At 40.4% G+C, this 17432-nt stretch overlaps 1 protein-coding gene across 1 annotated transcript; it reads right to left on the bottom strand.

Annotated features, from left to right (window-relative positions):
- Positions 1-23: 23 nt before the first annotated feature.
- On the bottom strand, positions 24-15760 carry pkd2 (polycystic kidney disease 2). The gene is made up of 14 exons (XM_089006592.1): positions 14838-15760; positions 14551-14664; positions 13488-13621; positions 12831-13306; positions 11051-11279; positions 9856-10026; positions 8501-8682; positions 7335-7455; positions 7169-7267; positions 6976-7097; positions 6564-6681; positions 5043-5209; positions 4819-4966; positions 24-2209 (listed from the first exon to the last, which is right to left on the bottom strand). The coding sequence occupies exons 1-14, from the start codon at positions 15265-15267 to the stop codon at positions 1997-1999; spliced, it is 2724 nt and encodes a 907-aa protein (XP_088862718.1). The 5' UTR covers positions 15268-15760; the 3' UTR covers positions 24-1996.
- Between the last annotated feature and the right edge of the window lie 1672 nt (positions 15761-17432).

Here is a 17432-nt window from a genome sequence, read left to right as displayed (position 1 = left end):
TCAAAAAAGCTCTCAATAACTACTATTTTGATGGCACTTTTATTTGACTTTTTTTGTAAAAAGGCAGATAAGAAAATATTAAGGCACAGGATAAAATATAAACGCATGGGTTTCCCATGAACACTATTTGCACTCCAAATAGAAGTTTGTTTCAATATATTTAGTGTGTGCGCGCATTACATTGGTAATAATTCAAACACGGATGCTTAACGCAAATACTGTGAATTAAAATCGACAAAGTGAACGAGGAAAAAAAAGGTGCAAACCGGGTTTCTGTTCAAACAGAACGGAATGTAAGATGTGTGCAAAACAAAACTGCAAAGAAAAATAAAGTTCAATAAAAATACAAAGGAGTAGAATAAGCTTGTACAAATTCGAGGATAGAGTCTTGATTTTTGTCATACAATGAAAAACGTAGTATAAAAAAGTTGCATTTTATGTTTTGTTTTAATATAAGACTTAAAGGATAACCGACACCATTTTTTGTTTCCTTTTTTTATAGCATCTAAAATACCCAAAACACGCAGGCTGATATTTTTAGTGTCTCAAAACTACATCAAAAGTGTCCCAAAACTACTTCAAAATGACATCGGAAATGGCGAGTTTCAGAAGGTCCCGCCCCCCTTGTTCGACATCCCGCCAGGACGTCTTTCCTTGCTCTCGAATCAAAACAATGGCTTCAGATTGGGAGAAGATGCTTTCTTGTTACTCATCCAGTTATGAATATGATTCAAATAGTTCTGAAGAGGAAAGCAAACATGTTTGCAATCAATTAAAGAAGTCCTTCCGTATCAATTCGAGCCGTCACGACTCTAATGTAGCGTCCCAGAAAATGCACAAGCTGGTGCCCAAGCTCCGTTGGAAATGGGCTGATTTGTCTGCTGGGAATTTGTGTCAACTAGTATCAAATAGTAGTCTTGGTGCAACACACAATGATTCACCATCTCATTATTTGTGTTTTCCTTCTAATTTCGCCATCAACACGGATCAACACGATGTTTTCAGACCAGACAAAGTACCCAAAATGCATTGTGTGTCGCTTTCTCTGTCAGTGGCATTCTAAACGTGACGTCACGTCAGGCAGCGTCGGTTGTCCTTTAACAACCGACAACCGACATCTACGGACAAGTTGCGTCCATAATTTGAAAAATCACTTCAAATGACTTCTACTGGGCGTATTTTAATAAGATTCCACCGCATATAGCTATATTTTACGTTTTAAGACTCGCTCTGAATATTCAGGAAGTCTTGTTTTTGAGTTGGTGACGAGTCCGTACGTGACGTCACGAAAGGACCGCCCCCTGACCGAAAAAAGAGACATTGTAGCAGTCCTTCCATCACGTCAATGTATTTTGCTGTACATGTTTGGTCTGAGAACCGTGTTGCCGCCAAAAGCCGCCAGAAGAGGGTGTCCAAGCTCCATATAAGGAATTTATCAGCCTGTGGAGGCGGAGGTGGCCACTGGAGGTCGCCATTTTGTGCCTCTTTTTTTTGGGTGAGAGATTTTCCCCCAATGTTGCCTCAAAATGGCACATATAATTCTTTAATCGATTGCAAACATGTATGCTTTCCTCTTCAGAACTATTTGAATCATATTCATAACTGGATGTGTAACAAGAAAGCATATTCTTCAAATCTGAAGCCATTGTTTGGATTCTTCAGCAATGCAAGATGTCTTGGCGTGACGTCACGAACTGGGGGCGGGACTTTCTGAAAATGCCCAATTCGCAGCTCAATTTTTTGCAGATTTTGGACACTTTAAGTCATTTTTATTGGTGTTTTGCATTTGACTAAAAATATCAGCCTGCGTGTTTTGGGTATTTTAGATGCTATAAAACGTTTTTCTGATGTCAGTTAAAAAACAAAAAAGTGACGTCGGTTGTCCTTTAAGATAAATTGTATTGCAACGAGAATTTTTTTTCATCATGGTGGTCCTTCATACGTGTCTCTCATCAATTTTGTACCGTCCGTGCATCACGGGAGGCAAATTCAGCCATTACACTTGAATGCTCCCGTTGCCATCCGCGGTGTCCACGGACAGCGAGGAAGGGGAGCGGGGGCGGGTCCGCGACGTGGCCGTGCCGGTCTGAGGGTGACCAACCACAGAGGAGACGTCGTCCGACTCCCAGCGCTCCAGCTCCTCTCTCACCAGACGCTCCCGCTCGCTGTGGGCGTCGACCTCCCGACCGCCGCCGCTGCCGCGCTCCTCCTAGCATGAGAGAGAAATTTTTACACGTTGTAGTCCTGAAGAATGCGCTAAAGTCGGGTGTGCTTGTGATTCTGGTGAATTCCTGCTCATTATGGTTTCGAGGTATGGTTCCCGTTCGAATTAGGGTTCGAAACTTCGATGAGGCTTTCGATGGATGATATTAAAATTGGGCTAGGGATACAAATTTAAAAATTAGGTTAAGAGGCTTCGACTATGTGCTGTGTGCGTGTGTGTGTTTGTGCGCGGGCTGACGTGTTGTGGCTCTCACTGTAAAACATTTCTAAATATTTTACTTTTATGGCTTTCTTCGTCAAAAAGGTTCCCGACCCCTGCTATACATGGTCGTTATTTCCGAGTTTTTTCAGCTAAAAACGGCTTACTATACATGGTCTTTTTATTTGTACAAAAACGCCTTACTATACATGGTTGTTATTTTTGAGTCTTCAACACCTTATTTTACATGCTCGTTTTTTTTTCGTGCTTAAAAACGCCTTATTGTACATTATCGTATTTTTTATGGCTGACAACGGCTTATGATACATCGTCGTTTTCTTTGGCTAAAAATGCCTTTCTATACGTCGCCGTTTTTTGGGGGGCTAAAAACGCCTTATTATACATGGTTGTTTTTTCGGGCTAAAAACGCCTTCCTATACATCGTCGTTTTTTTTGGGCTATAAACGGCTTACTATACATGGGCGTTTTTTTCGTGCTAAAAATGCCTTACTTTACATGTTTTTTTTCTCTCGCTAAAAATGCCTTATTATACATGGTCGTATTTTTTCGGCTAAAAACGGCTTATAATACATCATCGTTTTTTTGGGCTAAAAACGGCTTATTATACATGGTCGTTTTTTTTCCGAATGAAAACACCTTACTATATATACATGGTTGTTTTTTTCTTGCTAAAAACGCCTTATTATAAATTGTCGTTTTTTTTCTGGGTGAAAAACGCCTTGTTATACATGGTTGGTTTTTTTTTTTCAGCTAAAAATGACTTACTATATATCAGGGCTCGGGAACCTTTTTGACTAAGAGAGCCATAAAAGTAAAATATTTAGAAATGTTTTTCAGTGAGAGCCGCGCTCACACACACACACGGGCGTGCGTGCACATACAAACGCACAACAAAATGTCAGAATGTATTATTTAAAATAACTTTGTGATAGTACTCATCGTTAACATGAATGGTTTTCCATTCCTCGTGATTGGTAAAAATCGAGGCAAACGATCGGAATGAAATTCAACTTGCCGGTCCAGAGGCGAAGTTACTGCTAGCTAGCCTGCACACGGCTCATAAGCTTCCACACTTGCTATCTGCAATCGACTTCTCGCAGAAGTATGTCGATGCTAACGTTTAACATGGGGCTTGTTAAAATGTCACTGACATTCGACTGTTTCATCGATGGTATTGTTTCATTGCAATTTAGAATCAGAACCTTTTCTCTCCTCAAAGGCGAATGCTCCGGTGCATTCAAGCTGAAGTGCACTCGTTGGGCTCATAAAAGGGCCGTTTACCTGTTTCAACATGACGGCCAGCATCATCCAATCAAAAAGGCGCTTTCCGCCAACTGCAGCCCCAACAGGAAATGAATGGCGAAAAATACCAGAATATGTATTTAGTTTTATCGGCGAGCCATATGCAATCGTCAAAAGAGCCATATATGACTCGCGAGCCATAGGTTCCCGACCCCCGCTATATATGGTCATTTTTTTCTCAGCCAAAAATGCCTTACTATATATACATGGTTGTTTTTTTTCGGGTCAAAAAAGCTTTGGTAGTTTTTTTTTTTTCGAGCCAAAAATGTACAGTGAGACCTCAACTTACAAACACCTTAACTTACAAACTTTTCGTCTTACAAACGTCAAATTTATGAAAATTAAACCTTATAATAAGCACTATTTTCATAATACACACCCACCACGGCTGGGGGAGTGATCTTCGGCGGAAGCACACGACCGAACAGCACCAGAGGTTAAGTTACCAACAGTCCTTATGGAAGGTGACGCTCATTCCATAAGCCATCAACGACTATCAAAAAGGTAAATAAAACTTTATTTTACAGCACAGTTTATTTCTCTAATTACAGTCCTCATGTAACGTGCCTCTCTTTCCAAAGAGCAATTCCCTTTGACCTACGGCCTCTAACGCCATTCCATCAAGCCATAAATTACCATCACAAATGTAAATAAAGTGACTTTATGATACAATACAGTGTATTTCTTTCATTACAATAGAATAGCACATTTATTATACATAGAATAAGGTATGTTGTGTGTAGTTTTAAGGCTTATTTAGTTGAAAAGTATATTTTATGGAAACCCGGGAACGGATTATTCCCATTTTAATGGTTTCCTATGGGAATTTTTTTTTACACACTCTGTCTGGGAACCAATTAAGTTTGTAAGTTGAGGTCTCACTGTATTTTGTTTTCCCGGGTCAAAAACGTTTCTTTTTTTCAGGCTAAAAACATGTTAGGGTGAAGGTTTCAAATTATGGTTTAAAACAAGGACTGGGAGTTTCAAAGGTTCAGGGTTGGTTGTCTTGATTGATCTATTTGTTTTTCCATGCTCTACTTGCCCGACATAGTTTTTTTGTGTTTCAAAGATACCTCCATGGCTCCTTCGAAGAGCCTTCCCAACACATCCCTCCTCTTGACGGTGACCCTCTCCATGGCCTCCAGCTTGACGATGACGGCGTCGATCTTGGACACGATGCTTCCGATGGAGTGCTCCATCCTGTCCACGCGTCTCACCAGCCTAAAAAAATGACAACGCGAATGTTAAAAAAAAAAAAAGAAAACGAACACCATGGTCGGCTCGGAGCGCGCCATACACTTGAAACTCCTCATAAGAGACGCCGCCCGAGCTGCTGCCGCGGCGCCGCGAGCTGTGCCCGCTGTCCTCGTCGTCGTCCTCCTCCGAGTCGTCCTGGCCGCGTGGCGGAACGCTGCGCCCACTGCACGCTCGCGTTAGGGAGTTGCGCTCCAGATCCAAATCCTCCTGCAAACATATTTGGGGTCATTTTTCAATTTGTTTATTTTAATACAAATGTGTGTAAAAAAATGATGTTTTTTTGGTCAACAATAAGTAAATAAATACACAAATAAACAAATAAACAAATAAATCCGTAGGTGTGAGTGTGAGAGTGGCTGTTGTATGTCTGTGTGCCCTGTGGTTGGCTGGCAACCAATTCAAGGTGCACCCGCCTAGTGCCCGAAGATAGGCTCCAGCAACCCCGGCGACCCGAATGAGAATAAGTGGTAGAGATGGATGGATAAATAAATAAATGAAACTCACAAATACTTTAATCGTAAATGTGGTTTTATCTGAAAATAACATTTATTTGCTGGTTCAGAAAAATAAATATATATTGAATCTAATTTTTACTTTGTTCAGAATACATATTTTTTGGGGCAAATTTCGCCGTTGTGGGACTATTAAAGGCTTTCTGATTTGGATTTTTTTCTCTCGCAATATTTAAGTTCAATTAAAACTTGATTGGAATATGTTAATTTTTAGTAAGATAAAAGCAACCTTTTTACTTGGAATTTAAAACAAATCTGTTGATTTGTAGTATTAAACAATATCTTATTTTTTGCCCGAAATGCAAATAAATGTAAAAGTACCATTAACTCATTCACTGCCAGACATGTGCACAAATGTGTCCACTCCAGTGCCAAGGTTTTTGTCATTGTCACTTGAATTCCAGGACCCACAGTACAGTATATTTATTGAGTTTTGGGACTACATAAACATTCAATTCTGCGTAAGAAACCTTACTCTCTTTATTCATTTTCTCATTACAACAAAGAGTTAATTCCTAAATGATATGGGTCTAGAGTTATAGGAGCTTGAAATGAGGGCGGCTGTCCAAAATACAATGCAATACATACATATTAGTTTATATAGCACTTTAACAACAGCTGAAGCTGGAAAAAGTGCTAGCATGGAAAAAAAGGAAATGCTGCTCCCTTGTGGAAAGGAAAAAACATTGCCATAGTCCATGGCCCGCGCTTTATAGGCAGCCAAGCATGAAAAAACAAAGCCCAACAAATTCGGGAATGTCGCTCTACATCATATTTTCAATTCCCAAATAAATCCATGAATGGCAGTGAATGAGTTAAAATTGATTATTTTTTTTTTTGCGTGAAGTCATAATATAATACATAATACATTTAATTTCCTTTCAAAACTCCCAAGTTTCATTCCTTTCATCACTTTGCTGCTGTGAAATGTAAATTTCTCCACTGTGAGACTAATAAAGGCAAATCCAATCCAATCCAAATAGTACTCCAAGAAGAGTCCTTTTGAGATTAATAGTCATCAAATCAGAAGAACAAATCTTTGTACTAACTCGCTCCTTCTCCAAGTCGTCTCTCATCTGCTGGTGGTCGTGTTCCGTCAGCTCCTGGTCACCGTCGTGGTCGTACTTGGCAAAGATGGCCTGGATTTCAGCATCCGTGTGGCCCTTCCTGTGCCAAAACAACACCGACAACAAATGCACATAAGACACAAAAATCTCCGGGCAAAATTATTTGCTGGTTTTGAACAAAACAAAAAAGATACGTTTATTTTGAAGCAGGAACCTGTTATTGAAGTTTAGAATCGACAAGTTGTCGTTTACTGCCATCTTGTGGTCTCTCCGAGAAATGCATGACATTTTGTATCAAATAAAAATTTCAATGATCAGAATGTAATCTTTTTTCCCCTCATAATTTTAAATATTTTTTGCATCTTTTATCTCATTATGAAGCTCACAAACTCACCCCTTTAAATGCTCCCTGAGTTCATCCAAACTGAGCTTGCCTCCGGCTCGACGTAAACCATCCGAAATGTCATCCACCGCTGTCTTCTTCAACCTGAGCTTCATCAAGGCTTTGTCACAACCCTTGACGGGAGCACTTTTTAAGTCGTACGTTTGTTTACTTTGAAAAGAAAATTACAAAGAGACCTCTTTACCTTCTTGATGAGGTCACTCATCTCCATATCACACCTCTGCTGGGACATGTCCGCCTTGACCTCGGAGTACGTGTCATTGATGATGGCCAAGAACATGTTCTATTGAGGGGAACCACACATCAGCAGATGGCAAACATATTAATTGGTTTCACAAGTGCGCGCTCACCATGAGGATGAAGAAGATGAAGAAGACAAAGGTGGTGAAGTAGACGGGCCCCAGCACCGGGTTGGCCTCCTCGATCTCGGAGAACTCAAAGTCTCCCAGGATGATGCGGAATTGAGTAAAACTATTTTTTAAAAAACGGTGGGGCAAGATTTTAATTAAATATATGTTATTTCAATGTATCTGCATACAATTGTGACCAGAGTGCAGCTGTTTTGGTTAGCAACAGAGATGAAATGGGTAATGGCGTTTGAACGGTGATGGGACAATTTTCTGATTTGAGGTGAGGCTTTGATTTGTCAATGACACACGGCCTTTATATTTATTTACATCTTTTAACTAACTAACTAATTAATTTATTACATAATTAATTGGCTATTGAGTTAATTAACTCATTCACTGCCAGCCAAAGATGTGCAAAGATATGTCCACTCCAGTGCCAGGGTTTTTGTCATTGTAATTTGAATTTCAGGACCCACAGAATAGTGAGTACACAATAGGACGACACAAACATTCAAAGAAACCTTAGACTCTTCTTTCATCAGAAAAAACAGTTCATTCCTAAATTATATGGGTCTGGAGTTACGAGCTTGAAATGAGGGTGCCTGTCTAAAATACAATGAAATACCTACATATTGATTTATATAGCGCTTTCACAACAGCTGAAGTGCTAAAATTAGAAAAAAAAAGGGAAATGCTGCCCCTTGAAAGGGAAAAAAAAAACATTGCCAGAGACCGTGGCTAGCACTTAATCAGCACCAAAACAAGGAGAAAAAAAAGAACAAATTCGCAAATTGTGCTCTACGTCATATTTTCAATTCTCGAATAAATTTGTGAATGGCAGTGAATGAGCTCATCATTATTTATTTTTGTTTATTAAATGCCCCCAGATTCCTTGTTTTGTCTTTCTGGGGGTTAAATGGTTGCATTTTCACTTAAGTGACCAAATAAACACTTGATGATTCAGTCAGATGGGGCATCTAAAAAGGCAGCAGCCATAAATTAGAGGAAACTCTTGCCAGGTACGCAGTGATATCAGATGTTATAGAAAATGTTGGCATTGCTGCGGTGTTGCTGGGTACAAATGGGTCTTTTGCTCGAGTGTCGCAGAATCACTCGAGCGAATTATGGTGGAAAATGCACAGCCTTGAAAGTATTGCTCATCTTACATGCTGGCCTGGAAGGTGCTGAAGTCGTTGACTTGAGTTCCAAAGAGCAGATATGCCAGCTGGGCGTATGCCAGGAAGATGATGAAGAACATGATGGCAAAACCAACCAGGTCCTTGGCACAGCGAGACATGGTCCCCGTCAGCTGGCTCATGGTCTTGTTGAAGTTGATAAACTTGAAGAGCTGGGAAGGGAATTATGATGAGTGCTGTCAAGCGATTAAAAAGAAAAAAAGATGAACTCATTCACTGCCATTCACCAATTTATTCGGGAATTGAAGATATGACGTAGAGCGCCATTATCGAATTTGTTTGGGTTTTTTTTTCTTGTTTGCGTGGCAATGAAGCGCTGGGCATGGCCTCTGGCAGTGGTTTTTCCCTACCACAAAGGGGCAGAATTTCTCTTTTTTCAATGTTAGTGCTTTGTTCCAGCTTCAGCTGTTGTTAGAGCGCTATGTAATAGCTTCAGCTTCGTGTTTTCTTTCAGCATTTAGCTTGTAGTAGACGTGCACATTCAACCATGACGTCCTTGATCAACTGTTGAATATGATGCTTTGATCCTCTCATCTATCATCAAGAACTGCTTGATGTCACAAAGAGTACAGAAAGCTGAAGAACGAATAACTCTGTGTCTTTGTGTTGTCATATTATTTATTTAGTTTTTTTTTTTTTTCACTTTATGTTAGTGCCGGGTTGAGTGAACGCTGGCGCGCGTAGCTGCCGCGCGTAGCTGCCGCTGCTCACCCGCAGAAAAAAATATCCTGTGACTGTAAAGTGTCCTTGAGAGTTCTGAAAGGCGCTTATAAATGAAATGTATTATTATTATTATTATTTATTATTATTATTATTATTATTATTATTATTATATGAATTAAGTTTCTCCAGAATAATAAAGGCAAATCCAATCCAACCAATATGAATGTATTGTATTATATTTTGGACAGTCGCAGACAAGCTCATATATGTCCAGACCCATATAATTTAGGAATTAACTCCTTTTTTCTGATGAAAGAAGAATCTCAGGTTTCTAATGATGTATTGAATGTTTATGTCATCCTAAAATTCAATATTCAGTGGGTCCTGCATTTTGAGTGGAAATGACAGAAACCCTGGCACTGGAGTAGACACATTTTTGCACATCATCTGGCAGTGAATGAGTTTTTAAAATGTATTCTTCTGTTAGTTCTTTACTCGCTTAAAAAAACTCTTGTCCAACAACACAGAAAACAGCTTGATAATATAAAACAAGGAAAAAAGTCCTTAGTGGAGGTAAAGAGCTTGTGGCTTTTTATTCAAGTCAAGAAGAAAAATATTAATAAAGAAAATAGTATTAATAAAGAAAAATATTACATATGTACCTTAACCCAGGAAAAGAAGACGATGACCGCCACCACATTGTTGAACTGAAGCTGCAGGTTGGCCAGAGGCTCGAACGTGGGATGAGTGCTGTAATTCTCCAGCAGGTTCTTGAGGAGATGGCTGACCGCGGCCGTCCGTGTGATATTCATGATGATGGCCACCACGCTCAGCTGCAAACAGGAAGTCACAAACACAAAATTCACAACACCTTGCGATGGTGCCAAGCGGTCTGTCAAAATGAGTCAAATTTTGGTACAGTAAAGTCTCGTTATATCGATATCGGATATATCGATAGTCCCGGTTATATCAATATTTTTTCGGACTCCCTTGAATATCGATATAACGAGACTTTACTGTATTTCTTTAAGTAGGGTCTTGGTGTGACTAGTGATGCATTGCGGTATCCTCGTCATCAGACCAGAAATTTGTGCTGCTGTTTTGGTTAGCGACAGAGTGGGAAGTGAACTTTATTCAATAGGCTACATCAAAGTCATTTTTTTGCAGCGGGTCACATTGTAGTTATGGTTTCCTCTCAGGGGCCGTTATGAATTTGGTGAAGCCATTAGATTTTTTTTATCCCACCCACATATCACATATAGACTGCACAACAAATTAAGGAATAACTAGTTTTCAAATTTGAAGTCAAAAATAATGGCTGTAAGTGTGGTTTACTTTTGACTATTTTAAATTTTCATTTGAGCTTTAGCAAGCATCATGGAACTTAACATGCTAGATTTGCTTTTGCGGGCCGAATACAATGATGTGGCGGGCGAGGTTGGCCCCCGGGCCTTGACTTTGACACTGTGTGCAACACATATTCTGTTGGCATTTCCTTGAGCGTAGCTCCATCTAATGGATGCATTGTAGATTGCATCTTATAACGTGGTGCGCCCGATGTATGAAAAAAAAAAGACAAAATAGACCATTCATTGAGGATCCTTTGCCAGTGTGCGTTTTGCTGTGGAAAAAATGGTAATTGCGTGCAGATTCGACTCAGAGACTGTTTGAGTGCTGCTATTTTGGTTAGCAATGGGGTTCAAATAATATTAAAAGCTAGCTCTTGGCATTGTATGAAAATGGTGACAATGAATTGACTTTTACAATGTGATTTCTTCACCCACACAAAAAAAATATGCATTAGTCTTAGGTGCCGCCATTTGAGGGCTAATAGCGATAGCATTAGTGGATACCTACAGTGATGATGAACACGTCCAGACAGTTCCACAGGTTCCTGAAGTAATGCAGGCGGTGGATGTGGATCTCCAGCACCTCCTCCACCACGTAGTAGACGATGAAGAGGCAGAAGATGACCTCGCACAGTCCCACAAAGTAATCCCAGCTGGACACATATCGAATCAGACGCACCGTCTGGAATTGCCAGGACGTCACCACGCCGCCAGTCGCCGGGAACTCCACCAACAACCTGACAAACGTTATGAATGAAGGGTTCGGTTGACGTTTGCAGATTGCACCAATTACTCAAGTCCGACATATGTTGTCGGAATTGTTAAGATAGCTTGTGCAGCATTTTTTATTCATTAATCAAACAAATAATTTAATAACCGATTAACTATTTGTGTATTGATGTACAGTATTGAATTACTTGAGTTAGTTTTTAACTCCTTTCCTTGAAAGAATAATAAAACGTGTTTGGAATGACATCTACTGAAGGTATTGGCATTATTGGTATTCTATTATTCTTTATTTAGCGCTATCATCTGCACAGTGTATGTTTTAATCATACAGGGTGACCCAAAAAGATGCGTACCCATATTTTATTCGATAAAAAAACACTTTTTTTAACGAATGTATTTTACGTTGCAGGACGTGAAAGGTGAACGCATGGATGATCGTTTGCAGCTATCGTTGCACCAAAAATGTCTTGGACAAATCAGCAGAAGATATTCTCCCTGAAGACCAATTTTGCGACAAAATCATACCAGAGTGTACAGATTCAGTTTCGTAAGTGTTTCCATTGGCGGAACTTTCCATCAAAATTGAAGAAATGAAAACTGCCATCACAGCAAAAATAAGAGCCATCCCAAAAGAGGAGTGTGTAAAAGTGATTGACAACTTTGTCAGACGAGTACAGGTTTGCTTGCAACGAAATGCTGGACAAAAGAAATATGCGGCTGTAAAGTGTCCTTGGGAGTTTTTGAAAGGCGCTTATAAATGAAATGTATTACAGTAAAGTCTCGTTATATCGATATCGGATATATCGATAGTCCCGGTTATATCGATACTATTTCTATGCACGCACGGAGAAAATTACATGCAAACAGGGTCGGATATATCGATAGTCTCGGTTATATCGATATTTTTTCGGACTCCCTTGAATATCGATATAACGAGACTTTACTGTATTATTATTTGGAACACATCTTGGGAAAGCCATAAATTGACTAAAAATTGACAGAAATAGCTGAAACCCATGTGAATAGTCTTCCATAAACTGAATAATGTGTGGTTGTAATTTGAAATAAAGAGCTTTTTAATCAAAGCCATAATTGAAATTTTCATGAGTAACCATCTTTTTGGGTCACTAAAATCCATTGTTCCTAAATGTAAATACATATAATTAAAAAACAAATAAAACATTCCTCATAATGCCTTTCTGAAAAAAATGCCAGCTTTGCCTTTAAATATTGTTTCACACTGATCTCGACAGAACTTCCGTGAACAACCCAGGCTAAAGTTAACTCTTTCTGAACATTCTAAAACATGAAACAGACATGATGTGTCACTTTTGATGTGTCACTCAATTGAATTATTATTCCATGACACCACCGATCATTTTATGGTGCCATCTCGGCACCTTAGGGACTTTTTAAAGTTAATAACAGAGAATATTCCACCCAACCCCCCAAAAAATTCTGCAAATTTAAGATCATGCAACAAATGCTAAACGACTAATACACAAGGGTTACGTTTTACAAATATAACAAGAGTGTGTCCTTATGCAGGCAATTCTCACCTGACAATGCAGAAGAGGTTGATGTTACCGTTGTAGACAGCAAAGTCGAGGAAAACAGCTCGAGTGCCTCGATCGAGCCACAGGTGGTTTTTGAGGAAGCGCAGCTGGACCGCCGACTTCTCCTTCGTCAGGGACAAGTCTTGGTAGTATCCCCCGCCGCCATACTTGGACACGCGACCCCAATGGCTACTCCCGTTAGCGCCGTTCTCCGTCACGTACGTCCATGCAGTTCCGTTCCCGGGCCCAAAGGGGGCGGTGTCCTCGTTGGCTCGCGAGTAGGCATCGTAGCAGTCACGGACTTGATCGCGCAGATCTTCATGGACGCTACACGACTCATTGCGGACTTTGACTTGTCGGAGGCGCGGAACCCCAAGGAGGAGGTTCTCGTAGAAGATGAGAGTTTTGTTCTCGGGCAGGGTCTTGTTGTTGTACCATACTTCCCAGTACATACCGTTGAGGAAAGGCCCTTCTGTGAACTAGAAGGATGAGGAGACATGATGACTGCCGAATGAGTCGTTAAACAACGACACAGTGAGATAAATTAATAATAATAATAATAAAAATAAATGAATAAACCAGGTCCTTAGGTAATACTTTACCCAACTATGCTAATAGCAGTTTGTGTTATTGTTGTGATAACAGCATGCTGCAATATACCTTCCAGAAGTCCTCCATAGTTGAAAGGCTCCTAAATGTGGCTGCCTCTCCAATGGTAATGGGGGTGTCCAGGAAAAGCTGGGACATGACTTTGGTGTAGTAATACATGTTGGTGCTCACCATCCCATACGTCACTGAACACAATTTCACACACACAAATATGTGAAATATAAAATGTATATATGTAGAGTTTTTTAACATAGAATAAAACAGTCATGGACCGATACTATGTATTTTTTAATTAACTCATTCACTGCCAGACGTGCAAAAATGTGTTCACTGCAGTGTCAGGGTTTTTGTCATTGTCACTCGAATTCCAGGACCCCCAGAATATTGAATTTTAAGACTACATAAACATTCAATGCAGCGTAAAAAAAACTTATACTCTCTTCTTTCATTAGAAAAAAAGAAATAAGTCCCAAATAATATGGGTCTGAAGTTATATGAATTTAAAATGAGGGAGGCTGTCCAAAATACATTGTGATACATACATATTAGTTTATATAGCACTTTCACAACAGCTGAAGCTGGAACGAAGCACTAACATTGGAAAAAAAGGGAAATGCTGCCCCCTTGTGGAAGGGAAAAACATTGCCAGAGGGCATGGCCAGTGATTTAAGGGCACCCAAGCAAGAAAAAAAAAAAACAAAACCCAAACGAATTCAGGAATGGCGCTCCATGTCATATATTCAATTCCAGAATAAATTTGTGAATGGCAGTGAACGAGTTAAATGAGGGAGCACAGTGGCCCCTCACCGGAAGTCGATAATAAGAAGAGCAGCTTCTTCTGCTCTGTATCGTATTATGTGCCAGGAAACTTTTTCCCGAACCACCCATAACCACAAACTGCCAGTTTTTTTTACTGAAGCAACAAAAAAAGAAAAGAGCAAAATGTAACCGTGACCATTCGGTATACTAGAGAGGCATATGCTCTAAATTTTCTGGCCCGCTGCGTAATTTAATCCCTGTGCCCTGTTATTCCGCCTGCTCAACTCGTTAAGGCTGATTTTTGTTCACTTTTCTAGGTCACCGTTGAAATTTCAAGTTTAAATTGATTACTTACAGATGCAAACGGTGATGAGGAAGGCCATGTAAGTCAGCATCTCTCTCAAAACGTTACACAGGTAACGTTCTCGACTGCTGTTGTTGTCCGCCATCAACTCCGTACCCCACAGAACTGCAACGAAGGAGGGAAAATAATTTTTTTTTTGTCAAAGTCCCTCTTGGGAATGTTGTGTTTGCTATTATTTGTCCGATGAATACAGTTTTTTCGACAAACGAATAAATCATGTCACCAAACTCAGATTTTAGAATGAACGTGAGGTGTTGAGAGAAAGAAGAGCGTCTTACTTCTAATTTTTTGTAGTATGTGCTTCATGCAGCTGCTGTTCTCACGCCTGCCCCGCTGCCCCTCATCTCCACTCAGGCTCGGGTAAGATCCTCCATCGTGGATGTGGGGGCCTCCTCCTCCACCGCCAGCGTTGTAGCTGCCCAGAGCACTGCTGGAGCTGCTGTTGCTGGAGGCCGTGGACGCCGACCTCCTCCCGGGGCTGGCTGGAGGCCAGTCCGCTCTCATGATCTCGTCGCCGGGCTCGAAACCCGGGTTGTCTCGGCTCCAGGCTTGTCTGGATGGCGGCGACGGGGTACCAGCGACGATTCCCCCGACCGCCACCGAATCCTGACACCGCTGCTTGATGTTCTCCATTTCGATACCTTCTCTCGTCTCGGATGAGTGCGTCAAGCGAGCGACCTGCTGGGGTTTTACCCGAGATGAGCTCATGGTGACCGGACTACTTTTTTAATCCAAACGATCACACTTCACGGATAAATTTAACAGTTGGAATATTACACCTCCCCCAAATGAAAATTTACAAAAAGACACAAATGTGAAACCAGATATACTTAAAAAAATTGTAAAGGGGTAAAGTTAGTTATTCCTTGATTTGATGGGCTCCTAACTCGACGTCGTTGCCCCAAAAATCCTTCCGACTAGCTTAGCCTCTAAAATGGCTCACGTCGCGCCCTCCCAAAAAAAAGAAACACAAAAAAACGTGCCTTATAAAGCTTAAATTTGTTCTTGGTTTCTTCTACAAACACTATAGAAGAAAACAAATCATCGTATTTGCGTGAAAAAAGATGAGAGCGAGAAAAGTTTTCTCGTCTCTCGCTACAGCCATCTTGTTCTTTCGCACCCCAAAACACACACACACACACGCACGGGCACGCGCACACGCACGCACACACACTTAAACACGCACGCACACACACGCACGCACTAGTGATGTGTCGTTCGCGAACGACCCAGTGAGAGCTGAAGTGAACGAAGAGTTCCAGCTCCTAACAAGGAGCCGAAAATGGGAAAGTTTTTTTGTCCTCTATTCCCCGCCCCAGTCTGCGGTAAAAGGAGAACCGACACCTGCGGACAAGTTGCGTCCATAATTTGTAAAATAACTTCAAATGACTTCTACTGACCGGATATTCCAAAGATTCCACCGCATATAGCTATATTGTACGTTTTAAGTCTCGCACTGAATATTCATGAAGTCTTGTTTTCGAGTTGACAGACGGAACGTCACTGACCGACAAAGCGATGCATTTTAGGTACAAAAAATATCGATATAACCGGACTATCGATATATCCGATCCCGTGGCACGTAAATTTTCTCCCTGTGTTCATAGAAATGGTATCGTAATAAGCAGTACTATCGATATAACAGATATCGATATAAAGAGACTTTACTGTACTTTGTTTTGTCTGAAAACACCGTGTTGATCGCGAAATTAGAAGGAAAACTACATAAATAACGCGGTGGTGAATCATGTGGCAGCCAATTGCGGTAACACGCATAAAGAAGGTGTACGTTTACACGAATTCCCAGTGGACAAACAATGATGGATAACCGCTGTCATTCATACGTAAGTTCGTAACTCTTCATATTGAAAGTTTAAACAACGTTTTGCATGCACAACCATTAAACAATCTGCACTGATGTTGACATCTTGTAGCTTATTATTTGTAACTCCGTTACACTTATATGCCACATATCACCCAATTGATGCTATATTTCTTATTCACGGAGCTTCATATATGCTTCATATGTCGTCTCCTTCACCAGTTGCATCGCTTCGCTTAAATAAATAAAGCGAATAACGTGTATTTGCCCGATAAATACACAACTCGGGGCCATTATGCTGTGGTCTGAGTCGGGCTGCCCAGTGGAGGCTCTTGATTGGTCGGTTTCGTATAACGCGACTTCTTTTTTTTTTATTTACTTATTATCATTGCGGCATTCAAGAGAATGTCAACATTATATTGTTTAGACACATGATAACTGCTTAAAACTGTAAAAAAAAAATATACACACGCAAGTCATAAACTCACTCTAAATTATTTTTTTATTAATTGTTGGGGGCGAGGCCAAGACTGTCGTCATCTCGGAGCTCAATGGTTGGGTTGGATAATGCTACGTTCGTGGATAATGGGAAGATGGGAAGTTTGAACATTACGACTCGGGTCTCGGAAAAGTGTCCATGAACGTCCATTTGAACTGGGCGATCCTCAAAATTGGATAAAAACGGACCCTGAGTTTACCTGTTGTTTTAAGCGTGACGCCATCCGACAATAGACATAATCCGGCAAAACATAATTTCCAAAATGATATTTAGCTCCATTTGTATATGATAACATGAATTTAAGAATTCAAAATATATAATAATAATAAATAAATAACATATCTCACCACAACATGCCGTTTTCTCTCGGCGTTTAGTTATTTTGTGAAATGAAATATTTTGAAGGTAATAAATCCCGTCATGTATACACATTAAGGATATTCGCTCGAGGTCAAAATGGGTTATGGTGATTTCTGGCAATCAGCCATCTTTGTTTACGTTCGCCTCGAACACGTTGAGATCCGGAATGGATGATCTGAGTGGGATTTTTCC

The sequence above is a fragment of the Hippocampus bargibanti genome, linkage group LG10, assembly GCF_051943395.1.
Source record: "Hippocampus bargibanti isolate YZ-2025 linkage group LG10, ASM5194339v1, whole genome shotgun sequence".
Lineage (NCBI taxonomy): Eukaryota > Metazoa > Chordata > Actinopteri > Syngnathiformes > Syngnathidae > Hippocampus > Hippocampus bargibanti.
Note: the sequence above shows the minus strand (reverse complement) of the source record. Positions and strands in the feature narration are given on the sequence as shown.